Genomic DNA, 25,955 nt, shown 5'->3' with positions numbered 1-25,955 from the left:
ACATTAAATATCCCTTCTTTTCCCCAGCAACTTTATTTACTAGAAAGATGTTGCTCTGATTCTTCAAGTCTGTGCATTTCCAATGTCAGATGTTGAGCCTGAATCTCTCAAGAATTATTTGTTGACCATTTAGACATTTAGGTGTAGACAAAGAGAAACTGAAGAAGTTTAGGCTCAGGCTAGTTCTCCTTTGCTAGTTCTGCATTCCTAAACCCTGGAAAAGAGACACAGAGCCAGAGGCGGTGAGGATGGTCTAGATCTCTGCATTCTTTGCTGGTGCTCTTTTCCAGAGCTCTTTTCTAGAGCTGTGATTTGGAAGTAAGCTGGGGTAGTGGCCTCATTTACATGCCTTCAGGGCTCCCTGGCACCAGGCTTGTATGTCCTTGGACTTGCTCCAATGTACCAGTATAGCCTTCATGTTGCAAGGACCAGGAAACTTAATTCAAACAGGTTCAGACAATAAAGGGGAACAACATGCTCAGTTAAATGAGATAAGGTGAACTCTCCAAGAGTGTTTTGCCACGGTCCAGGGATGTTGTCAAGAAACAAGTTTCTTTTGATCTCCCTTCTCTGCTGGTGAAATGTCGACCTCACTCAGACACTGAACTTGCTCAAGGAGACAGAGGAGCTGCAGTAGGACCCAGAGATCCTATCTGCACCCACACGACCCTGAAGAAGAAAGAGTTCACTGACTCAGGACGAGCACCTGAACTTCTTATAACTGTTGAAGGGAAATGCACTTTCAGGGCTAGGTTTAGACCAGACATCACCCTCCTCCTGTTTCCAGAGCTAGGATGGAGTTCATTCACTACTATTCCCTGTCCCACCACCTCACAACATTAAGTGGGTGATGGGGAGTCACCTGTAATATATTCAGGCTTTTAATGTCCATTCCTTATATTGTGTCCTCAGAGCTGGAGACAAGTCCCGGGAGTGGTCTAAACACTGCAGAGATATATTTAGTTAGCCATGTAAGTCTATTATATTAATTACCCAGTTTATGAAAAGTGTGAGTGGGACCGAGAGTTTGGGGAAACCCCTTAGCCATTATTTTGGTTTTAGTCCACTTTGGTATTCCATCAATCCAAAAACTGTTGAGAAGGGAGCAAAGAGATTATTAGAAGAATTTCATGGAATAACACTAAATTTTTATATTAAAGTATGGAGGTTTGGGTTCATTCTTGAATGTAACGTTGTTTTTGAGCGCCTACTACTTTCCAGTTGTTTCATTCTTAGATGTGAGGGTACAATGTTGTGCCAGGTAGAAAATGCTCTTGCTCTCAAAGGGTTTAAGTGATCGAAGAGATTAAAACAAAGTCAATAGATTTTTAAGTGTGAAAGTGCTATAAAAGGAGAAATACCAGCTGCTCTGGGAACACATGGGGTGGGCACAAAATCCAGGCTTGAGGAATTAGTAAATGCTTGTCTATTAGAGAAAAAAGACATCTGAGATAAAACTTCAGGGACAGCAGGCAGTTGGCCAGAGGAAAATACTGAAGGAGTCTTGGAGGCAGGGGAGCAACATGTGGAAAGACCCAGAAGCGAGAGTCAGCAGAGCAGGATTCTAGAGCTAGAATACCTGCTTCCAAATCCTGGCTTGGCCACTTAGCAGCTCTGTGACGGTGAATGAACTAATTTCCTTGTGCTTCCATCTGTGAAACCAGGATAAGAATGGGAGCTCCCTCGTAATGTTGTTATGAAGATTGGGGAAGTTAGAACAATGCTTTGTTACATAAGAAATAAAAGGAATGTTACATAAAAAATAAAACACAGGGGCGCCTGGGTGGCTCAGTGGGTTAAAGCCTCTGCCTTTCGCTCAGGTCATGATCCCAGGGTCCTGGGATCGAGCCCCGCATCGGGCTCTCTGCTTGGCAGGGAGCCTGCTTCCTCCTCTCTCTCTCTCTGCCTGCCTCTCTCCCTACTTGTGATCTCTATCTGTCAAATAAATAAATAAATAAAATCTTTAAAAAATAATAAAAAAAAAATAAAACACATCTTTTCACACTGCATCACCCAACAGTGAGTAACAAGTTACTTTCTGGTGTCTCCCATTCAAGATAGGTATGCTTATTCTCTAACCTCCAGCTGCTTCAACAAGACTGCCTGCTTGATCCTTCCCTGGACTAAACCAGCTCACTCAGGACATAGGCTAAAGCACAAAACCAGAAGAGGAGTGAGTGGGAAGCACAGTTCAGCCAATGAGCCAATGTGCAGGGGGTCCACAAGGATCCTGGAGAGATGGTCATGTGACATCTAAGATAGAGGCGGGGCAAGGCAGCAGTCAGCAAGCCATAGGAGTGGTCAGACAGACTGACAACAGATCATTGTCAAAGCTTCTCTACCCTGTGCAAAGACAAGACTCCATTTCCCGGAAGCCTGACCAGGACCAAGCCAGGCCCTGATCCGAGGAAACCACAATACAAGGCAAGTTATCAAAGCAATGACTGCTTCCTTTGATTCATTCATTCAAACAAAACATTTATTAAAATGCTTAAGATGTGCCAGACAACATGTCAGGTGCTAGAAGTGTTAACGATAACGTGCTGTCTTTGTTTCTAGTTGTCTAAGCCATTCAGAATAGTGAGTAAGACAGTTAATACATAATACAGTGCTTTGATAAAAATAGGCACAGGACAGTATGGTAACAAGCCCAAAGTTCTGATCTCACCAAACCCAGTTGCAAGAATGAGGGGAGAGGCAGGGAAAGGGGCAGGATTAAGTAGTCTTCGCTGAGGAGAAACCTTATTATTAATATAAGATCAGGGCTAGCTGGCTTCTAGAATGGCCGGTTGAGGCCATTCTATAACATGACTCTTTCCAGAATGTAGGTTAGACTGTAGGTTGCAGTGGACAGAATCATATAATGAAGGTAAAGAGAGTATCTGAATAAAAGAAAAATTGCAGAGTGTCCATAAAGTATTTACAGACCTCAAAAATATCATTAGAATACTACTCAACAATTAAAAAGAATGAGATCAAGAATGCCACTAAATTGCTTTCAATGCATAGGATACCTGCCCTCCTCCCCCTACCAACCCCACAACAATGAATTATTTAGCCCAACATATCAATGGCTGAGGTTGAGAAATCCTGGTCTGAAGAGGCAAGCAGAGGTCATGACGGTTATAGGGTCAAGCCAAGGAATTTGGCTTTCCACTTAAGAATAGTAAGGAAACATGGGATTCAGTGGGGGGATTGGCATGATGAGATTTGAATTTTATTTTATTATTTTTTTAAGATTTTATGTATTTATTTGACAGAGATCACAAGTAGGCAGAGAGACAGGAAGGTCTCTCTGAGACCTTCTCTGAGATCCATGTGGGGCTCGATCCTAAGACCCTGAGATCATGACCTGAGCCGAAGGCAGAGGCTTAACCCACTGAGCCACCCAGGTGCCCTGAGATCTGAATTTTAAAGAGAACACTTTCAGGGTAGCACAGTGAAGAGCATGTAGAAATCAAGTGGAAATGTTCAGGAAGCCACTGAAGATAAGGTTATGACACTCAGAAGTCACTGGAACTGTAGGCAGGCAGCAGGGTGCATCAGGCAGTGTCTATGGGAAGGCTTGTCCTATCCTAAGATGAGCAGAGCATCAGACGAGAAGGTAGAACTCTAAGGGACACTAACAAGCATGGGAAACAGAGCTTGCAAAAGAAGCTGAGACAGTCGCTAGAAAGTTGAGGAGAAAAACAAAACAGAACAGACTGTGTGGTATTACAGAAGTCCAAGTGGATTGTTTCAAAGAGGCCAAAGTTCTGCACAGAGAACAAGTAATATGGAGACTGGGAGTTACCCAATGAATTCAGCAAAAAGAGGTTAAGGGAGATGATGGTAAGACCAGGTTCAGTGGGGTTTGGGGGACAGAAGTCAGAGGAAGTGGGAAGTAAGAAAGTGGAGACCGTGAGCGTAAGAGGACTCATTTGAGAAATGTGGCTGTGGCAGGGAGGGAGGAGGTCAGTGACGGCTAGAAGGCTATGTGGGGTCAACACATTAAAATGCTGAGTGGAAGCATCAGTAGACAAAGATGATCAGAAATATAAAATAGGGGAATGAAAATGTCAAGGTTAGCAGGAAGGACTGAAGTTGTCACTCGACTTAGGTGGAAGGACACTTCTGCTAAAAAGCAGGACAAAGGGATGCGTACAGACAATTAAGTACAAAGTCTAAAAAGACGTTGTAAGGTTGGTGGCAGAACATTGAGTAGATAATCAGTGTGAAGCTTTTGGCTTTCCCAGTGCACGAGGTAAGGCCGTCTCTCCAGAGTGAGCTGGTAAAATGGCAGGGTTGGGATTTGGGGGAGAGTGCACACGGTTCAAAATAGCTGTAATACAGTGGACGAGAAGGAAGCAAGAGATCTATGGACAAGGTAGAAGGCTCTATTGAAACTGGGGACATAAATATGCAATTGCATCAATGTTTTCCCTGCAGCATCCAGCAGGGTACTTAAGTATTTGACTGAAGTGGGAAGTAGATTCATCCCCGGCTGAGATTTTTAGCAGTCAGATGGAACAAGTCTCGGTGTAAGACCACATTGTCTAACCTGGAGAGAGACTGAGGGGCAGAGAGAGTAGGGAGTCGGGGGCTAGCCAGGTCTAGCAATAGCTTTGGGCGGAGTGGCTGAAGGAGGGAGCTACTATGTTTAGACAGATGGATGATCTAGAACATGACAAGGTCAAGGATGAGGCTGCGGGTAACTGAATGGAGTGGAGGTAAATGTCATCGGAAATGGAGAGTCAGGGGTCGAAGATGGGTTTTCTTCAACAAAGCTGAGTTGTCTTGGCAGACTAGAAGCATAGCACACCTCTCAAGGCTAGCGCAGATCCTGAGTGATGTTTTGTTTTTGATTCTCAATTGCATTTTATCCATAAATCTAGAGCCGCTAGTACTTGCTACACTCAAATCTATCTAGCAGGCACACTTCAGGAAGTCATGCAGAGAAGAATGGAAACATTTCTGAAGGCCACATTGTGTGCTCATTGACTTGAGGGTTAAAGTTGTGGAGAATGTGGTCGCCTAGATTTTTATAAAAGTCTTTTTGTAAACCAACACCCACCTGGCCCACTTGTACTGATACTTTGACTTGCACCAAGCCCAGCAGGGCCATGCCAATTTCTCCTGTATTTTCTTTTCAGTTCCAGGGAAGGGCGAGATACCCCAGGAGTTTTTAATAAATCTGGAAAGAGGCCTGAAGGTCATCTTCTCCAGCTGACTTTTAGTTTAGAACTGTTCAATATCCTTTCTATGTGGTTGCCCTGTCCATTGCTGGAAGAGCTTAGATTCCAATCCCAGTCTTTAAGTCCTAATCTGCCCCTCTGTGTGTAAGTCCAAATTCCTGAGATGCTACTAGAGAGAGGGACTGTCCACTTCTGTCCAGCCTGGAATGACAGTCTTGTTCTGCTGTCCCTTACGTTGAATGAAAGCTCTCCACGTAGTCCATCCCCCACCTGCAGTTCAGCCCTCAGAATTAACAGGGGCAAGCTTGCGTCCTTTTGCCCACAAAAATTCCATCGAGTGCTCCATGTTCCATCTAGTGCATCTTCCCTTTCTCAAGGCACATAGGCCGCTTTACTTCACCACTCTTCCCTCTTCTTAGGCACTGACCTCTGCACGCTGTCCTCTGCACGCTGTCCTCTGCACGCCGTCCTCCTCTTCCAGCAGGTGTACGCCGTCCTCCTCTTCCAGCAGGTGCGTCTGGGCATCCTCCTCGGCTTCACCTACTCCCCAGTTTTCTCTGAGGGAAAAGTAAGCTCTCCTAGGAAGTAGGCTTTTGATATTCAGAGGACTACCCTCAAGTTCACTACTCTATTACCCACTTGGGACAACCCGGTGTTGCCTGCAGCATTAATTTGCAACCCGTTATGTAGATTCAGAGCCCCGACACCCCCCCAGAATGCTAGAACTGGGATTGAACCTCACACCATCTAAGCCAATGCTTTCTTACACAGAAGGGAAGCTGAGGCAGAAGGATACAGCCCCTGGTCCAGATCATGGCAATCGGCTGTGGATTCAAATCTAGATCCTCTTGCCAGAATCCGATCCTTTGTTTATCCAGTTCCCTGGGGGACAGGATCTTGTTTTCTTCTCCCTCAATATCTGTGCCAGAATAATTTTTCCGCTCAGTTCCACGTATTAGTGCTCTGAATATTCATTTCCTAAGCTGCGGGAGCTTAACAAGAACAAAAAGTGGATCCAAAAATTAATCTGTTGCTGGGGGACATGGATTATGACAAATCCCACAAAAAGAGTGGGAGAAAACACACAAGTAAAGCCTCGGAGTATTTACAGCCTTATGACATTCATCAGGCTGCGACCCCAATCGGACACGACGGAGCATTATAAATCGTGGGGCTGGAAGGCGCCAGCAGGGGGAGAAAGCAGTGAGGGGGTGCTGATGCCTCCAGCCACATTCATCACCTGCAACCTCCCAGCCTGCCCGGCTTCCCTTCCCAGGGGGGCCCCGGGACGCGGCAGGGTGTGTCCAGAAGCAGTCGCTCTCCCTGAGCTCTCTGCAGATCTGACACATGCTACCGATACTCAATAATTAAAGGTGCTCACAGGGCCAGCAAAGCCCCTTCTCGCTGAAACAAGGTTATCATGAATCTGGATTTTGAAAAATGAAATGGGAAAGAAAAAATCTCTGTAGATTTGGCAGGGAAACAGACAGCAGTGACCTCTTTTCCTCTAACAGCGATGGGAAACCTAATGCTCAGTATGATGGCCGAGAAGGAAGAGTGCTCCCGCAGAGAGGTACAGGAAACGGGCGGTGAAAGTGATCTGGGGAATGAACTGGGAAAAATCAATACCTTCATGGAAGATACTGAGTCAGATTGTGGCACTGCTCCAGCACGTCTCCTGAACCGTCTGGGGGCACGGGGGGTGGGGGTGGACACTATTGCAAAACATCAAGCTAGAGGCCAAGATGGGGAATGATTTCATACACTCACCAAAACAGGCTCCGGGGCCGGCCACTTTGAGTTGAGCCTGCTTGTCTCCTGCTGCTGGCCGGGGGTCTCGGCTGTACTCTGCACAGGCTTAAACTCTCAGTAATTCAAGGAGGGCTTGCTGGATCTCCCTGAGGCCCGAGCTGCACTCTCAGGGCCAGCCACAGGCTGCAAGGGTAAAAAGCCAAGTTCCCGCTGACTAGTGTGACCGCTGACAGAATGTGCAGCGCGTCCTTCCCTGCCGCTTCGCCTTGCGATGGCCCCGGTAGATCTGCCTCCACTGCTCTTAACCCTCTTCCCTGGACTTCAGTGGGCACCATCTTTGATTCACTTTGCACGTTATGACTGTGGCCGTCTCCTGGACTCCATCCAACAGAAAGCAGGCTGCTTGCTGGTGCTACGGCAACTCCGCCCTAAAGACAAGGACTAATGGAGGCTGGCCGTGCCTTCCCGGGTCACACAGTGGAAGGAAACACACAAGTGGGACTTAGAGCACCTGACTTCACCTGGTGTCACTGCCACTGGGAATGAGAGCTCTTGGGGAGTGGCTCAGACTGCCTGAGCCTCAGATTTTGAATGTATAGTGATTTTTATGCAAGAGTGTATTTCAGTATCATTCTTGGAATTAAAAAAAATATATATGCCCTCTCCATCGCTAGGCCTGCAGATTCAGAATTTCCAGAGGTGGGCCTGGGCGTCTGCGTTTTATAAAGCTCCAGTAAGTGTATCCATTCTGAAACATTTCTTATTAAGAGTCCCAAAGCCATTGGGTTACGAGAGGGACAAGAGAGTTCTGAGGATAAAGGTACATTCTAGAGGATAAAATGATCTAAAATTTAATTATTCATTTTAATCTTCTGCTTTTCTTCTCCCCAACACACAGACACAGACCCTCTCTAAGTTCTTGGTCTAAATGTCTCTTTTCTTTCTGAAAGTGGGCCCTTGTGTTTTCTTTACTCTTGAACTACTGAGTTCTAATGCTCTAGTCCATCCAAATGCATCTATTTCAAGCCTCTATATAGTCTTCTTTTTTGAAATGATACTATCTGATATTTTGTAGTTATGGTTCATATTTAAATCATATTCCTACATACCTCATTAAATATAGTGGGCTGAGTATTATTCCTATTCCATAGATGAGGACATTGAGGTTCAAAGAGTTTCTGTAACTCAGTGAGTCCTGGAGGGGGAACGTATACCCTTGTCTTCTTATTTGATGCCCAAGCTTTCCCTCCTTGAGTCAGCCCAAGAATTTTATCTAAATATTTACTTACAATTCAAATGTTAACCATTACAAAGTGAGCCAGTAAAGCCTGGGGCTTAGAGGACCTTTAAAATCTCTTCCATGTCTTGGTGGGTGAAGGATTCTAGTGTATGTTTGAAAATATTGATGACTGACTGAATTCTTTATTTCTCCTCTAGATATCATGAGCTGAGAAGAGGATGAGTCAGCCCTGTGTGGGACCTGGTTCTTCTCCCAGAGAATAGCACAGGGGTAACTTTGCCCCTTTGAGCTTATGCCCAGCTCTCCTCTCTCATCACTGCAAGCTTGGTAGATCTTGTCCTTATACCAGGCAGAACGGAGGTCCCACTTGGGAAGGAGCGGGGTCATTCCCATGTACACGGTGAGGCCAGCAGGTGTTGGCATTGGGTATTTCCCACTCCGCCCCCAGGTCAGTTAGGCTGAAACCCAAGTACGCTATGCTCTGGTGAAATAGTTTTCCTTGGGGGAAGACCTTGTGAAGAACAGAGTTGTGGGTATTCTTTAAAAATTGTTGTTTTTCCTCTCCCCCTGCTGGAAGCAAAAGAATTTTCTCCCCCTTTATAGTGAGGCCCTGCTGGGGTTCCTGGAGGTAGATTTCACGAAAGTATGGGACTCTCCCCTGACAGTGCCTCCTGGGTATTCAGTTCTGAAGCTGGTCTTCACTGAGCCTCCAGCAACTGGCCAGTGACCGTTTCCAGTGTTCCTGCTGGTTCCCGTGGCGGCGGCTCCCAGGGCCGCAGTTTCTGCTCCTGGGCTCTTGGCTTCTGGTAAGCTGAGACTCTCTGTGTCCACCCATCTCTCTCTACGGTTTTCAGGGCAGCAGTCTGCGCTGTAACCCCATGTCTCTAAAGGCTCTAAGAAGAGTTGTTAGTTTTCATCTTGTTTGGTTTTTCACTTGCGGCAGTGATGATTTCTTGGCTCCTTATGTGTCAGATCAGAAAAGGTCTTAGAACACTGGGGAAGGAAGTAAAGAAAAAGTAATTAAGTTGCTCTTTTGTCTTGGCTGGGGTGCAGAGAGTGCAGCCTGAGACAAGAACTTGGTGCAGGTGGTTAATGTGAGAGGCGATCCCTGGGGGCGGGAACAGCTGGGTAAAGTGAGTCAGGGAGAGGAGAAAAGCCAGTGAATGGCCTGGCTTTGGCCTGCTGGTTTCCTGGCACTGATCTGCAGTGGGGACGGAGGATGAGGGGCTTAAAGACCCTGCTTTAACACATCTTCACCATAGCCTCAGAACAGAGCCTGCGTGGTTCTGACTGGTTTCAAGGCTACCTTACTGAAAGAGGAAGTAGTGTCAAGCACTCTGTGTGCAGGGCTGCTGGGCAGCCTGGCCCTGGTCACCCTCCTGTCTGGGGCTCACCAAAGGTCTTTCTACCCCACATATCCAAAGGGTTGCCTACCGGGGCAAACCCCAGCCTCCCGCGTGGACGGCGTGGGGCCCAAAGCCAAACAGGTTTTCCCAGAAATTGTGAAATCAGCTGCTCCCTTGAAAACTGGTGAGTTTTTGTTCCCAGTCTTTTGACTTTACCCTATTCCTCTGGCTTATTTGTTTATTTTTTTGTCCTTTTGACATGACCTTTGCTCTCTGGAGTGGAGTTTCCAGTGGGTCTCGTCCTTGGCCTGAGCAGCAGGGCTCTGGGTTTCCTACTGTTCCGCTTCTGAGCTCACTTTGTACAGGTAGCTGGCTTTCGAGATGGGGGCTGGATGTGAGCCCAGGGGCAGCATTGGCCTCGCCCAGGGAGGTGCGCAGAGCGGACCAGGCGTCACATACCAGTAGGGTGATGGGAATGAATGTGTATCTGGATCATCTCGGAATGTATCTGTATATCTAAGAACGTACAGTGATGGGAGTGTACACCTCTGCCCACTATGAATTCTTTAGTGACTCGGGCTCTCTGAGGCCTGATATGCACACTATTTGTAGTTTTTTTTCGCCCTGTACTACTATCTCCATATACTTTTATTTTGTTTGTATTCCCAATGTGTTTAAGAAAGGCTTTAGGGGCGCCTGGGTGGCTCAGTGGGTTGGGCCTCTGCCTTCCGCTCAGGTCATGGTCTCAGGGTCTTGGGATCGAGCCCCGCGTCGGGCTCTCTGCGCGGTGGGGAGCCTGCTTCCTTCTCTCTCTCTCTCTCTGCCTGCCTCTCTGCCTACTTGTGATCTCTGTCTATCAAATAAATAAAATCTTAAAAAAAAAAAAAAGAAAGGCTTTATGGTAACTTAACAAAGAAACATGCCATGCAGCGACAACAAGAAATAGCAAACACTTCTGTTTGCTTGCCAAGGGCTGATAACCATTTTTTAAGTCGTTCAATCCTCAGAACAGCCCTGGGAGGTAAGGTGGTATTACTATCGCCACGTTTGAGATGGAGAAACCAAGGTACAGAGCAGTAAAAGGGCTTCCCCAGGCCGCCAAAGCAGAGAGCGGCGGGACTAGGACCCAACCGGGCTGCCTGGCTCCGCTCCTTGCTCTGAACCAGAAGGATATGCTGAGAAGAGTGAGACGGGGAAGGTGAAGGTAGATGCTTCTTCACAGATCTGTCTTTCTTGCTAACCTGAGAGTGAGGGCGAGCAGATTATAGGTATTTAATAGACGTCTTATTTGCTCTTTTAAAGACAGCTGTCTCATTCTGCTTTCTGTTGTTAAGTAGTTGACGTCTCCGTGATGTGCAGTGTAGGGACAGTGGTGAGGAGGAACTGCCCCTTCCGTTGCGTTCTCGGACAGTGTGATCTTAACGCCTTCCTTCCCCTCCAGGCTGACCTTTTGCTGAGAAGTCGTTCTAAGGGGAGCAGTAGTCCTTCCTAGCATGTGTCCAGGAGCCCCAGCCCAGAGAGCAGAACCCTTAGACAAGCAGCGTAAAGACCCCCCCGACACTTGAATTCCTCCGAATTTCTCCTTTTGCCTATTTTGTTTTTGTTTTGTTTTGTTTTGTTTTTACCACTAGCAACCCATTCCTTATTTAGACAAGCCCACACTTTCCTGGCATTTAGTGTGGCCCCAGAGAAGTTTGAGTCCTGGCTCTGTCACGTAATAGATGGGTCATCCTCGGGTCTGTCTGGCAGGTGAAACTGTCTGGCATCTCCAACCCAGCAGCAGGCACTCCAATCCTAGTATGCATCTTTTCCTTATTCTGAATCCCCAAAGCAGGGAAATGGACCTAGCTTAGGGGTCACCCAGCCTCATTGTTCCCCAGATCAGCCACCTTAAAAATTTCTGTATCTGTTCGGCATCTTCCTATAGAGTTTCTGCTAGTTGAAGAGCTGTTTTAAAGTGTAAGTAAAATTATTACTATGTTAGGGGGTGCCTGGGTGGCTCAGTGGGTTAGGCCTCTGCCTTCAGCTCAGATCATGGTCTCAGGGTCCTGGGATTGAGCCCCACATCTATGCTGAGCAGAGAGCCTGCATCCCCCTCTCTCTTTGCCTGCCTCTCTGCCTACTTGTGATCTCTGTCAAGTAAATAAATAAAATCTTTAAAAAAGTTTTTGCTATGTTAGAGAGACTACATTTCTTTTCCTTCCTTCCTTCCATCCTCCCTCCCTTCCTTCCTTTCTTTTTTTCTTTCTTTCTTCCTTTTATCCTTCCTTCCTAAGTAGGCTCCATGCCCCATGGGAAGCCCTACATGGGGCCTGAATTCATGACCCTGAGATCAACTCCTGAGCTGAGATCAAGAGTTGGGTGCTTAACCCACTGAGCCACCCAGGTGCCCTGGGACTACACTTCTCATTTCTTGTTTCTCTCATTTAACCAAACCAAGTCCCTCCAGCCCTTCCCAACCCCAGGCTAGAGTAACTACAGAAATAGTGGACGACGGTCATAAAGAGAAAAAGTTGATTCCTAAAGGATTTCCAGGCTTTTTCTCACATCTTGTGGGTTCAGTTCCAAATTCCTATAATTATCCAGGTACACAAGAGTTTCCTTCATTGTCTGTGTAGACATAGGTGCCCTCGATGTGTAAAGTTATAAAAACAGAACATTTGTATAAAACAGAGCATCCTGGCAGGGAGGGAAGAAGGGGAGCATGTGAAAGTCTGGAAAGTCTAAGAAGGCTTAGGCTAATCCTGTCTGGGACACAGTAACCCTAGTGGGGCTTCCAAGGACATAAGGTCCTGCTTGTCTTAGCTCCCCCATTTGAGTCTGAACTCCAGAGGGACACAATCACCTTCTAGAATCTCAGACTCTAAGTTAGAAGTGACTTACAGGTCATCTAGCTCCAGTCCCTCTCCCCCTGAGTGGGAATTCTTTCTAGCCTGTCCCCAAAGATGGCTCCCATGTGCTTGTGTCCCACCCTGCCATTTACATGGCAAATGGCAGAGTTAAATAATCCTTTCATTTAGCTTGGTATCCCACCCCAGGACCCAAGAGATCTCACTAGACCAATCCCCCTGGTCAGGTTTCAAGATGCTTCCTCCCCCCCTGGCTCCAGAGTGCCCACCTAGAACCTGACATAACCATCCTTAGCGTCTTCTCAGGGATGGAAGTAGGTAGAGACATCACAGGTTTTGGAGCCCTGCAGGCCTGGGTTCAAGTCTCTTGCCCGCCTACACTGCTCAATGGCTGTGTGGCTTTGGGCAAAGTAACCCACCTCTCTGTGCTATCCCCTGCAGAAGACCAGGAATAATCTCCCCAGGGGATGTAGTGATGGGTCAGTAGGTGCAGGAGACCACCATGGGACACAGGTCCCCCCAGCTACCTTCCCGTGTCTCCATGAGAGCATGAGCATCGGTTGGGGGGGGGCGGGGAGAAATGGCTTCTTGTGGCATTCATCCCACCACGGAGCACAGTGCTTTGCCTGGTGTAAAAATAAGAGAAAAATAAAATATCCAAGGCACTTACCGGTGCCTCCAGAATCTAGAACAGAGTTCTGTACTCTGGAATATCTCTGAGAAGCCTGTTCACAAACTGGCAAAACTCTGCTGCCCTCTGTCTTCGAAACAAAGACCTGTTTTGTGCACTCAAGCAGCCTGAAATGAAAGTTAAGACAGCTGACGCATTCCAGACCGAGAAAACGAAACTGATGTGTTTTTTTGCTTTTTTTTTTCCCCTCCCCTCTTCTAGGCTGCTGAGTAAGACTGAAGGACTCACTAGACATGGCTTCCCAGACTCAGGGGAAGAAAGCAGTTTTAGATATTCGTACCTGGGAGCGGACATTTCAAGAGCTGATGCAGCAGGAGAAACCCCGGGCCACATGGACCCTGAAACTGGACAAGAAACTGGAGCCAGAGCACCTCGCCAAGGGCTGGAAGCAGTACCAGCAGAAAGGATTTGGCAGGTAAGTGAGAGCTGACCTCTCAGCGGACCTTCTCTGGCAAAGGGGGTCAGCTTAACCATGACTGACTGATTCCTTTGAGAGCTTGTTAAAGGAACCAGTGTCCCCAGGATCTCTATTCTTTTGTGGTGCTCTTTTCATTTTGCTTAGCCATACCAAAGTTTCTTCTTTTGCTAGGTTTCCTCCCTCATTATTTCTGGAAGTTCTCAAGGAATGCTTCCGTATTCCATACACCTGCCCTCCCGTTCTCTCACCACCTCCTGTTTCAGACTGGTCTCTCTAGAGACTTCTGCTATTTCTGCCCTCAGTCCTGAATTCCCTAGGCTGCAGCAGCCCTATTGGGCCGAGTACCGGTCCAGGACCAGGGCCTTCCTTTAAAGCCCCAAGAATGGAGGAAGCCCACACAATCACTTTGAACGTCCTCGGGATAATAGAGGGGATGGTGCAGCAAGAAAGATATCTAAAACCCAGTTCCTGGAGTCTGTAAGTAATGCTCCTCTTCTAGGGGCCATCTCCTCCTTTCACCCCCAGAGAACCTGCGCACTGCAGAGAGTAACTTCCTTGCCGGGTCGAGTGGGGCGAGGGGGCGGCAGTGAGAAATGTTGATCTAGGCAACCAGATCTCCTTTTATGCGGCACACGGGGACCTTTGCTGTTCTCTCCACCTCACCTGTTGTCCTGCTTCCCTCTCTGTCCTACCCTGACTCCATCTGTCCTTTGCTCCACCCTTATGGATGACGAACCAAGCCCGCACCTTTTCACACTTTTGGTCCGTTACCATGATATTCTGCGTGTCTGGCAGGCCCTTTGACCCCTCCCCTGCACTCATCCTTCAAGGACCAACTCAAGTGCCCCCTCCTCCTTAAAGCATTCCCTGGTCTTCCTAGGCAGCATAAGCGCCCCTTATTCTACATTCCCGTAAGACAGTGGTTTTACATAGATATATTTAAAAACAAGCTGTGTATCCCTTTATGACTCAGTTTCCTTATCTGGACATTGGGCTTAATGATGCCTCCCTCGGAGGGGAGCTTTAAAGATGAAGTGGGCTAACCACGTAGCCCCTCTTACAGAGTCTGCCTTAAAGGATTTGCTGTACACGTTTCCTGCAATCATATGGAGGACCGAGTTTCGCTGGCAGTTGGCAGAACTACTTTTCCCTCTGAGCCGTCCAGAGATGTTTTATTAGCAAAGAGGCAAACTTGGGACCACATAAGTAGAAGCTCAGTGGATCACAGGAAAAGGTTTTATGAAAAAACACAATCCCTCTCATTCTTATTTGGCAAATTTTTAATATCATATGCACCTTCTCGAATTGGGAGAGATCACAGAGACAGAGACCAGGCCTGCCTCCTTCAGGTCAATGATCACCTGAAGGCACAACAGCCTTCTTCCTTCTGTCTGCAGGTTCCAGTGTTCCTCATGCCGGCGAAATTGGGCTTCCGCTCAAGTGCACATCCTCTGTCACATGCACCTGGAGCCCCGGAAGTCCCAGGGCCAGGTGATTATGCGGGTCTTTGCTCAGAGGTGCCAGAGGTGCTCCTGGTCTCGATTTGAGAATCCTGAATTCTCCCCAGAGAGTGCCATGCGGATTCTGAAAAACGTGGTGCGGCGTATTCTGGAGAAATTCTACGGGAATGGCTTTAGGAAGTTTCCGGAGCTCCCCATCATCCGGGAGGTGCCTTTGGATGGGTCCCATGACACAAAAAATTGTGAAGCATGCACTCTGGGCTGCTGTTCGTGGAGGTCACAAAACAACATGACAGAACCACCAATGTCCCCATCCTCCTATTTGGATATTATGAGTTCCTCGTGTCACATGGGTGATGTGGACAGTAAAAACCTGGAGTGTGGGTCTATCCAGGTCTTTAAGGAGCCAGAGCCCAGCCATACCACTGCAGAGACTCAAATACCAGGGGCTGGCATTCAGCCCACATGGGAGACTAGTAAACAGCCCACTCCAATGACAGACAGGGAGGCCCCAGAGGGAAATTCACAATCCACACAGGAGACAGCACCACAGACCCCCTGGAGGACATACTCTGAGGTTTTAAGGTTGGCCCGCCAACAGTCTATGCAGCAGTCACGCTCACAAGCTACATGGACCATGTCAACGATAATAGGGTCATACACTCAGACTAGAGGGAGAACAGCCCCCTCTGCACTAGGGTCACACCTACATCTCACACCCAGGACAGCTAGGGGGTTTGTGATCGTCAGTAGAACTCAAGCTACCTGGAGACGTTCACACAGATATGCTGTTCCAAACACTGGTCGCATGTACCTTCATTCCATGCAACGAGATACATTCTCTGAACTGGATGTATTTTTCTACCTCTGGATCTGTATTGTTTTGTTCTTTGTCTTGGTAGGCAAAAACTCAGAAGCTGAAGGAGGGAAATAAGTTTGGCTTCTTTTCTTCTGTCTTAATTCCATGGTAATCAGTGAACTGGTTGCTATTTTAATACGACACAGAATATACTTTGAGATCTAGCAGGGTCAAGTTTGTAAGAATAAACACTAATTTAGCCTAGATCTCCTGAGCAGATAGTCTAAAACATAACCTAGCAGATAATGGAACAATAAAAAATATTTGTTGAAGCACTAAAAGCTCTTCACTCATTCATCCATTCATTCATTTCTCTCTGTCTCTATCTTAACACATCTTTACAAGAACTGAGGGTCATTAGTGTTAACAGAGTTATTGTGGTCGGGAGAATAATAGCCCCCAAAGATACGCATTCCCCACCTCCCAGAACCTGTGCATGTGTCACTTTACATGGCAAAAAGGATTTTGCACATGGGATTAATTTAAGGGTTTTGAGATAAGGAGCTTATCCTGCATTATCTGGATGGACGTGATGTAATCACAATGGTCCTCATGGGGGGAAGCAAGAGTGTCAAAGTGGGAAAAAGGAAATTTAATGATGACAGCAGAGCTTGGAATGATGGTCTCCAAGGATGGAGGAAGTGGCCATGAGCCAAGTAATGCAGACACCTCTTAGAAGCTCTTCAAGACAAAGAAACAGATGTTCCTCCAGAGGCTCCAAGAGGACCCAGTCCTGCTGACACATGACCTCAGCCCAATGAGACTGATTTCAGACTTTGGACCTCCAGAACTGTAAGATAATAAATTTGTGTTGTTTTAAGGCCCTAAATTTGTGGTGACTAATTACCGCTAAAATAGGAAAGTAATACAGTTATCAATATCGTCCCAAGGATTGGGCAATTATATTTTAACCAAAAAAGAGAGATTAGAAATACTGATATGCAGATCCCCCTTATTTGTCTTTCTCCCCTACTTAAATCTACCCAAATGCCCCCATACAAGAGACTCCCTTCGATTTGGCGACTCCTGGAGCTATCCTATTCTTTCACATCTTCCGGCACTGGAGGAGGAAGCATGCAAAGAGCCAGTCCTGAAGTCATGTGATGCATGGCTGCAGAGTTCACTCCCTATCTTCATGTCTGCCAGGCATTTCTACGTACCTCTCAAACCGCAGTCGCCATGTTTAAAACCAGGCTCCTCAGCATGTCTCACTTCCTGGGCCTAATTTGACTCAGTCACCCAAGCAGACACCTTAGAGCCATCTTTTAATTTCTTCTCCCTGTCACCTACACTTCCTGTCCCTTCTGCTGTCAAGTTATCCCTTTCTTCCTATCAGCATCTCTCCCCAACCAGTCCCAGAGCTTAAATTACTGAGATAACTAGAAAATTTGCGTTTTACCCCATAGGCAATGAGGGATCATTACTCGCATTTGCGGATATGGGCAATTTGAGTGGAATCACATTTTTAAAATATTATATATTTCTAGGAAAGAATGGAGTAGAGAATAGGACTAGGAGTCTGACTTGAGAAAACAGAGTGGTAAACACAGAGAGTGGTATCTACAGGCAATAAAGGTCTTGAAGGAATTTGAAAACAGTGAAATGTCAGCAGGAAACCCAAGGATAAAACTATCTCTTTTTCTCTGACGCTATCTTCTTCTTCCCACAAGCATGCTCCTTTTATCACTACCTCTTCCCCAAACCACCCCCTGGACTCTCTGTGTTCCTCCCATTTTCATACCTTTTTGGTTCCTTCACAAAGAAAATTGGCCTGGGGACTAGACACGTTATGTCTAGCCTGGTTATGCTGTGGGATGTGGGGCAAGTCATTATCATTCCCTGGGCTTCAGTTTCTCCATCTCTAAAATAGGTTAATGCCTTCCAATTAAACATAGTAGATTGACAAAGGGGCACGTGCACCCGAATGTTTATAGCAGCAATGTCTACAATAGCCAAACTATGGAAAGAACCTAGATGTCCATCAACAGATGAATGGATAAAGAAGATGTGGTATATATACACAATGGAATACTATGCAGCCATCAAAAGAAATGAAATCTTGCCATTTGTGACAACATGGATGGAACTAGAGGGTATCATGCTTAGTGAAATAAGTCAATTGGAGAAGGACAACTATCATATGATCTCCCTGATATGAGGAAGTGGAGATGCAACATGGGGGGTTGGGGGGTAGGAGAAGAATAAATGAAACAAGATGGGATTGGGAGGGAGACAAACCATAAGTGACTCTTAATCTCACAAAACAAACTGAGGGTTGCTGGGGGGAAGGGGGGTTGGGAGAGGGGAGTGGGGTTATGGAAATTGGGTAGGGTATGTGCTATGGTGAGTGCTGTGAAGTGTGTAAACCTGGCGATTCACAGACCTGTACCCCTGGGGACAAAAATACATTATATGTTTATAAAAAAATAAAAAATAAATTAAAAAAAAAGATTTTGACCAAAAAAAAAACCAAACAAACAAAACATAGTTGATTGAACACATGCATTTCTCTCTGAGCTTCTTTGAAACCTTACTGAGTGAGAGTGAAAGGAGAAAAAAAGGCATCAGTACACAAGGGTAAAAAGAATGGGCAGAAGCCAGAAAACTGATCAGCTAGTGGTAGATCACTGACTTAGCAGGGTAGAGAGATCTGGAACAGATATTAGGCAAGGAAAAACTGAGGTACAAAGCAATTCATATGGCACAGTTTCAGAAAGTTCAAAAACTGTAGCAACAGTGGCTCTGAAGGTGGGTGCTGAGGCTGCGAAGTAAGAGGACTGGCTGAAAGCCTTTACAGCAAGTGTCTTTCCTCCATCCCTCTATAGCTGGTGACCATTCTTACGTGGCTCCAGGGAGAAGAATGGAAGTTTAGTCTCTTTAGATTTAGAGGGACTCTGGACTCAGGGACTTGGGCGATGTGAAGGGAGAGAGTGCCACCCAGCAATCAGAAAGATAGTTCAGGTCTACACACTGACTCTTTGGGACTCCCTTACCCCACCACGAAACCTGGGAGCCATGCCAACCTTCGATCTTATCCATCCAATCCTCAAATACACAGGAGAGTGGATGGGTTCTCTTTGGGGACACTTATGAGCTCAAGAGAAAAAACAATATATATATACTTAAAAGGGTAGTGGTGGTGGAGGGGGGCATTTCATCCAATGGAATGACTAACTGAAGTAGCTCCAGAGTGAATCTACCAGATACAACAACCCTGCAGAGCTTCTAGTCAACTCTTTGGTGTCAGACACTTAATTTGGACAGACTGCCAACGGGTATCAAATATTTGATATCTTTCCAAACGTGGAGGCCAAAAAAAAAAAAAAGATTAAAAAAAAGTAAGGAGTCAAGAAAACAGAGATAATTCAAGGATAAGAACACAAACCAAAACGTATTTCAACAGTAAAGCTATCACATATGCCTCAGAAAGACAAGAGAAGGTATAATATTCATGAAGCAAATTAGACCTATTCTTTGCAGCAAACTTAGGTGAGGCAGCTATCTTTGGCTAGAGGTGAGTCCTTGGGGGGAGTTCAACTACAAGTCTTTAGCAGGCAATGTTCCTGAAAACTGAGGGAATGAGTGCACCGGTCCCAAAGGCAGGGATCTGGGTGGGGGACCACAGCTTCCATTACGGTCAATATTTTGGACCACTTCAATCCACTTGCTTGGTATAAAATGTCCGGCAGGCAAACTAAGCCCCATCACTGCATCTGTTTTGGGATGGCAACTAGATAATTCACTATCTCCCTTTACTATGCACTCTCCATTCCCCTTCCCCAGGCACCTCTGCTTACCTTATAGGGTTATCCAGACCTTCCTCCTTGAGGGGTGTGGGCCTTTGGTCACAAGGTCTTTCTCAGTCTGTGGCATCTGCATTTGTCCATCCACTGTCAAAACTGGACAGAAAAGTACCAAGAGAGCCCCCAGTGGATCACTTTGGTGCCAAATGTATTCTTCCTGCCCCCACTGTGTAACAGGAGACCTATATCCCTCCGACGATCAGGAGAGTGACACTTGCTTGCCTGCTGTTGTTCTGTTGGCAAAAAATCTGTGAAACAACCAGCCATAGCTGGTCATGGGGTTCTTGCTATGTTCCTTAGTGGGAGCAGTCGCTACCTAGCATGGCCAGACGTGTGGAGCCTTGTGTTGTGGTTGAAGGGACACCTTGAAGATGCCACCTGATTTCATGTGAGTGATGATAAACAGGGTCACCCCTACTTCCACCTCTTGATTTCCATACCCATACACTACCTGCTGGGACCACACCCACAGCTGTCATTGATTCAGGATGTATACTCCACCCTGGTGGGACTGTGACCCATGTTTGCAAGGCAGCATCTCCAAGAGGTACCCCAGCTGCCTCTTTAAGAGGTTATATCATTGATCTGTTGGCTGGCAGCTTCCAGGTGGAGCTGTATTTGATGAAACCAGGGAATTCCATGCCTTTATCACCTCTGCTGTAACTCTTTTGCTACAACTTTGGTCATCGATCTAATGTGATATTACGCGATGTGTTAATTCACTAAGGCTGTGAGAAGGAATCTGTTCCAGCCTCTCGCCTAGGATCTAGTGGTTTCCTGGCCATGTTTGTGGACTTCTTTGGCTTGTAGAAATGTCACCTTGATCTCTCCCTTCACTTTCACGTGGTGTTCTCCACATGTGCCTTTCTGTATCCAAATTTCCCCTTTATTTTATAAGGACTCCAGTACGACCCTATCTTAATTAATTACTGTCTATTTTCAGCTTTTACCACATAATTGAACTAAACCACCAGTGAAGCAAGAGTGGCCTTTCCTTTCCTCTGTGGACTGGTCCTAAGCAACAGCCTCTCCCTGAACAGGTGATCAGCTGTGACCTGAGGGAGAGGCACCTGCGCACCAGTGGAGGCAGACCTGGGGCTGGACCACCACTTCACCTCTATGCCTGACGTGTGCTCAGTCCCAGGCTGCATCCCTTCCATATTCTGATGGATTCTACTGAGCCTGCATTTGACTACATGGGCCTTTCAGAATCTAGGTCATGAAGGGCATCTCTGGCTCCATCATATTTTAATATCTCACCATCAGGAGTTCTACCTCTATGCAGCCAAGTGGCTTGTAGGAGTTGGTTTTTGAATGGCATATAATTCTCTGGTGCAGATGGCATGGCCTTGCCTCAGAACACAAGTGTTATAAATTGTATTTCTCCTGCTGGAGATTGGTGTAAACACCGCCTGGCATGAGAGCTAACTCTAGTACCAAAGGGTTTGCTGAATCGTATGGGCCATGTGGCAGGGCATTGTATTGTGGGCCTGCTGCAGAGCCATTTCCTATTCTGGGTCCCACTCAAGTTGTCAGCTTTCTCTAGCCCTTGGTAAAGGAATCATAGACGTATGGACTACCGGGTATCGTGCTTCCTTTTAGTGGTGTGAGGGTCAAGACGCAATAACTTGCCCTTCACTTTGGAAGTGTTGTCATGGCATGCTCCAAATTACTGTACCCCTAAGACATGTGTGGACTTGGCAGAGAATCTTTGTAGGATTCTGTGGGACTTCCACCTCTGGAGGGTGAGGTCTCCAATGCACTTGGCCGCTTCTTCCTCCTCTGGTCTGATTAAAATGATATCATTGATGGAGTAAACTGATGTGATGTTCTGAAGAAATTCCATATGGTTCAGACTCTGCAGATTATGTTATGACAGAGGATGAGAGAATTAACATGGTCTTGGGATGAAAGTATAAGTGTAAGCTGCTATACTCTCTATATGAAATGTACTTCTGAGAAAGAATCAGTTCGTCAGATCAATGTCCATATACCATGTCTCTGAAATCATGTTAATTTGCTCTGGCAAAAATATCACTTCTGGCACAGTGGTTGTACCTGAGACCTCTACTTGGTTGCATCTCAGATGGTGCCCTGTTATCCTCCAGGATCTGACTGGTTTCTCTAGGAGCTAGACTGGTGAATCAAATGAGAACAGGATGGAGATCACCACCTCTGTGTCTTTTTTGGTCCTAAGGGTGGTTCTAATCTCTGCCATTCCCCCTGAGGCGTGATGTCTTTGTTTTTTATGATACTGTATCGAGATTTTTGGAAAGAGAAGTCCTCAGCTTTTTTTCATTACAATAGCTCTTACCCCATGGACTGAAGAACCAACGAAGGGTTCTGGCATCTTCCACATGTGTCCATTCCGATGATCTATTCAGGGACTGGCAAAATGACCACCTGCTGAGCTATGGATTCATCGTGGATCCATCATGAGCCTGACCTGAGCCAGGACTCAACTTATTACTTGGTCCCCACATACTTCTACTCCAATAGCAGTCTGTGATTTATTTCAGATTCCTGAGGACCAATATCAATTCCGACCCTGAATCTAAAAGCCCTCAAAATGTCTGGATATTCTCCTTTTCCCAGCATACAGTTATCCAAATAAAGGGCCATACACCTCTTAGAGGAAGGATTGGGGATTTTGACAGCAATCTTCCTGGTTTGGAATCACCCTCTCTTTCAGCCAATGAATTATGGGTCTGAAAAGTGGCTCAGATCTTCCTGACTATAGAGTTCTGATTTTTCTTTTTTTAATTGGTTAGCTGGTCTCAGTCTCCTGATCATTCATTTGTGGTTTCTTTTGATTGTATAAGCCGAGAATACTCTTACTGGGTGCCCACCTATTTGTCCTCTATATAGAGATCAGGAAATGGATAAAACAGTTGTAGGGGACTGGTATAGAAAGCCCACTATCCAAACAATAGGAGCTCCAGAAAGAAAAAAACCAGAAAATGAAAAGAAAGAAATAATGAAAGGATTACTTTAAAAACCTTTCTTGGGGCGCCTGGGTGGCTCAGTGGGTTGGGGCCTCTGCCTTCGGCTCTGGTCATGATCTCAGGGTCATGGGATCGAGCCCCACATCAGGCTCTCTGCTAAGCGGCGGGGGGAGGGGGGGGCTGCTTCCCTTCCTCTCTCTCTCTGCCTGCCTCTCTGCCTACTTGTGATCTCTGTCAAGTAAATAAAATCTTTAAAAAACAAAACAAAAAAACCCCCAAAAAACCTTTCTTAGACTTTCTTAGAACCAAAGGACATGATTTCCAAATTGAGAGGATCCACGCCAGGGCCCCCTACACAATGAATGGACAGGTTCCCATCGAGACACATTATTATGAAATTTCTAACACCAGATATAAAAAAGACTCCAAAAGTTCTGGAGAGAGAAACAAGACAAAAACCAAACATAAAAGGACCTAGACTTATAACGATATTGGTCTTCCAACCTCTCAATAGCTCTCTGAGGCATTCACGCTTTTGTTAGTTTACATGATGGGGGAGCAGAAGACTAGCCAAGGACAAAGCACAGGCTGACACCCTGTGACCCCTGCTCCTTGCTCCTGGCTGGGGTGTACAGGACATTCATCCAGGAAGCTCCCAACAGTCTTAATACATTGCTAGAGGGAAAAACAACCTTAACTTGACCATGGCAAGGCCTCCAGTATCTTGTAGGTCCTCTTTAACATGTGAAAGTTCTTTCAAAAACCTCCCTTTTCCTTACCTCCCCCAACCCAATATTATATAATCAGCCACCTTTCACAACCCCATTGCGACAGCTCTTTCTGCTTATGGGTCTTGTTCCTGGGCTTTGATAAAACCACCTTTTTCACCAAAGAGGTCTCAAGAATTCTTTCTTGGCCCTTGGTTCTTGACCCCACCTCACCAAACCTCACCTATATTCCAAAACGACGTAATAGGCCACCCAAAAGTGGGGCTTTGAGTCTTTCCATCTGGACTCTGAGCTTTGGCACAAACTTGGTGAGTACTTTTCTCTTTTCTTCCTTTACTCTCATTCCAGGGGCTTTTCAAGGAGTATGTCTTATTGGAACACTTTCATGTCGATTCCTCCAGCCCATGGCTACTCTAAGGGGAGGAGAAAACCTGTCTTTTGGCTGGAAGTTAGTACCCTGCCTGAGATGGTAATAAGACCCAGAAACTTGATGCCCTCTCTTTATTCCTATTCTTATACAAAACTGTCTGTCTTGGGCACCCGACAACCACCTACATCACCAGGAAGGCTGGTAATCTTAACACTCCCATGTGAGGTTTCCACCTCATTGGTCTAATGTGATCCTGTCCACATCTCTCTTCTAGCCGCTTATGGCCACGGGACCTGAGAGCCAGCCAAAACCAGTACCCGATTGAACTAAAGACCGAACTGGGACCATTTCCTAGGGAAGCTGGTTTTTTAAGACTACATGCTTTGGAATATCACTTAGAACCATGATGGATTTCTATCTTTACTGTTTTTGGTCAATGTCCTCTACTAACTACTTAAATTACAAAATTGGGTAGTTTCCCCTTGTAAAACTTTTCTAGTATTCTCCATGGGTTTAAGTGGCAGGGCAATAAGGCAGCTTTCAGGGCATGGAACAACTTGGTGTGGTATTTCTGTCCATTCACCAGCACCTATCTGTAGCCTAGGATGCCATGGGGAAGGGGAAGGATGCCAGCATCCTTCTGGGGCCTTGTATAGCAGGAATGCCTTCATGATGAGGCAGGAGGGTGATCAACAGCAATTTTTTGCTTGAGGGATACCTCCAGTCACTTTTGACACACAGCACCTCTGACATATCCTGTGTGATGCCACCTGGGAGTCAGGGAGAGGGGATTTGGTAACAGACCTTCTCTACTTTTCCAGGAATGTGACCTTGGTTGGCTTCTGCTTCACTCCCCAGGGACTCTCCCTTGGGATACCTTTTTAATGCACTGGAAACAATTCAGGTTGTAAAACTTAGGAAAGGAATGAGCTCCTGTAACACCACACACAGGGCCTTGGTCGGATCTCTCAGATCTTTGGCAGGAAATAGGGCAAATAGAGGTACTAGGTCCATTCCGTCTTTTGGGGCTCTCAATCAGTACCCAGATCTAAGGGCCTCTTGCAGAAAGTGTTTGGCTAGTAAAATCCCCCCAGATATATTGGATGATAATGATCTAAACAGACCTCCTTCCAGTAAACCTAGTTTGCTGGAGGAAATATAGGTCATCCCAGATGAAGCGGACTCGACTCTCTCTCTCTCACTGTCCTACCTAATAGATGTGGGGGTTTCTCTCACACTCATTTCCCAAGTTAATGGCTATAACTGGAGCCAACTGTGTTTGGTCTACCTCAGAATGGGGATTTTAAAGAATATTCCCAATCAGCTGCCAAACTCCCTTTGTTTCAGGGAAATTCCCTTCCTTCTCTAGCCCGAGATGGATGGCCTCCCCCTTATTGGTGGGAAAACATGGTGTTCCCTTCGCTTGAAGTGGGAGAGCTAGGTTCTTGTCTCATGGAGTCAAAGAATGAGTCTTACCGACAAGGGAGGGTGAGTAAAGTGGCAGAAGTTTATTAGGCAACGATAGAGAAAAAAGCTCTCTGGAGTGAGAGGGGTCCTGACAGGGTTGCCACTGAGGGCTTTTAGGACTGGTCTTTTATAGAAAGCTAACCAGGGATGTTAAATCTTTTTAGCTTCTCTACTGACAGCACCTTTGTGTAAGCAGGACTAGCGATAGTATCTTTAATGGCTTACCTTTTTTTAAGGTAACCTGTTTATTTTCTGTTGACCACAGTTGACTGTCATAAATAAGACTCCTCCTTCAGACCCTTAGGGCAGGGAGGTCTGGAGGGTTCCTTACCTCTGGATTCCTTATATCTCCACATTTTTGGAATTTCTGTGAGCCTAATCATGGAGCCTCCTATCTATTACCACCTAGCCCTGACTGTCTCTTTCTCACTCTGTTGGAGCTGGTGAGCTCTAGAACCCAGAACCCTTTTCTCTGCCTTCTGGCAGCTCTTCACTTCTGTCTTCCTCTCCCCTTCCTCCTGTTTCTGCACCACCTTGGGTACAGCTTGCATAGACCTTCATCCTCAGTGCCTCCTTCACCATTGGCTCCTCTTCCTCCCTTAAATGTCAAGGGGTGAAGAAGAGCATGCCCTGGACGTAACACCACCCACTCCAGGTTTCCCTGCCAGTGTCTCAGGTAAAAGTTGACATTGGGGGGGGGGGCGCCTGGGTGGCTCAGTGGGTTAAGGCCTCTGCCTTCGGCTCAGGTCATGGTCTCAGGGTCCTGGGATCGAGCCCCGCATCGGGCTCTCTGCTCTGCAGGGAGCCTGCTTCCTCCTCTCTCTCTGCCTGCCTCTCTGCCTAGTTGTGATTT

At 46.4% G+C, this 25,955-nt stretch overlaps 1 protein-coding gene across 2 annotated transcripts; it reads left to right on the top strand.

Moving 5' to 3' along the window:
- Nucleotides 1–8,751: 8,751 nt before the first annotated feature.
- RTP4 (receptor transporter protein 4) lies at nucleotides 8,752–17,788 on the top strand. Of its 2 annotated transcripts, XM_046003939.1 has the most exons (3): nucleotides 8,752–8,972; nucleotides 13,254–13,467; nucleotides 14,868–17,788. In XM_046003939.1, the coding sequence occupies exons 2-3, from the start codon at nucleotides 13,286–13,288 to the stop codon at nucleotides 15,862–15,864; spliced, it is 1,179 nt and encodes a 392-aa protein (XP_045859895.1). In that variant the 5' UTR covers nucleotides 8,752–8,972; nucleotides 13,254–13,285; the 3' UTR covers nucleotides 15,865–17,788. The 2 variants fall into 2 exon arrangements, with proteins under 2 accessions (XP_045859895.1, XP_045859896.1); XM_046003940.1 differs by lacking the exon at nucleotides 8,752–8,972 and having other exon boundaries at nucleotides 13,253–13,467.
- The last annotated feature ends 8,167 nt before the right edge of the window (nucleotides 17,789–25,955 follow it).

The sequence above is a fragment of the Meles meles genome, chromosome 4, assembly GCF_922984935.1.
Source record: "Meles meles chromosome 4, mMelMel3.1 paternal haplotype, whole genome shotgun sequence".
Taxonomy (NCBI): Eukaryota; Metazoa; Chordata; class Mammalia; order Carnivora; family Mustelidae; genus Meles; species Meles meles.
Note: the sequence above shows the minus strand (reverse complement) of the source record. Positions and strands in the feature narration are given on the sequence as shown.

Coding starts and splice junctions, on each gene's coding strand:
- RTP4 (XM_046003939.1), top strand. CDS start 13,286: ATGGCTTCCCAGACTCAGGGGAAGAAAGCAGTTTTAGATATTCGTACC. Junction 13,468..14,867: donor CAGCAGAAAGGATTTGGCAG/GTAAGTGAGAGC, acceptor TTCTGTCTGCAG/GTTCCAGTGTTCCTCATGCC.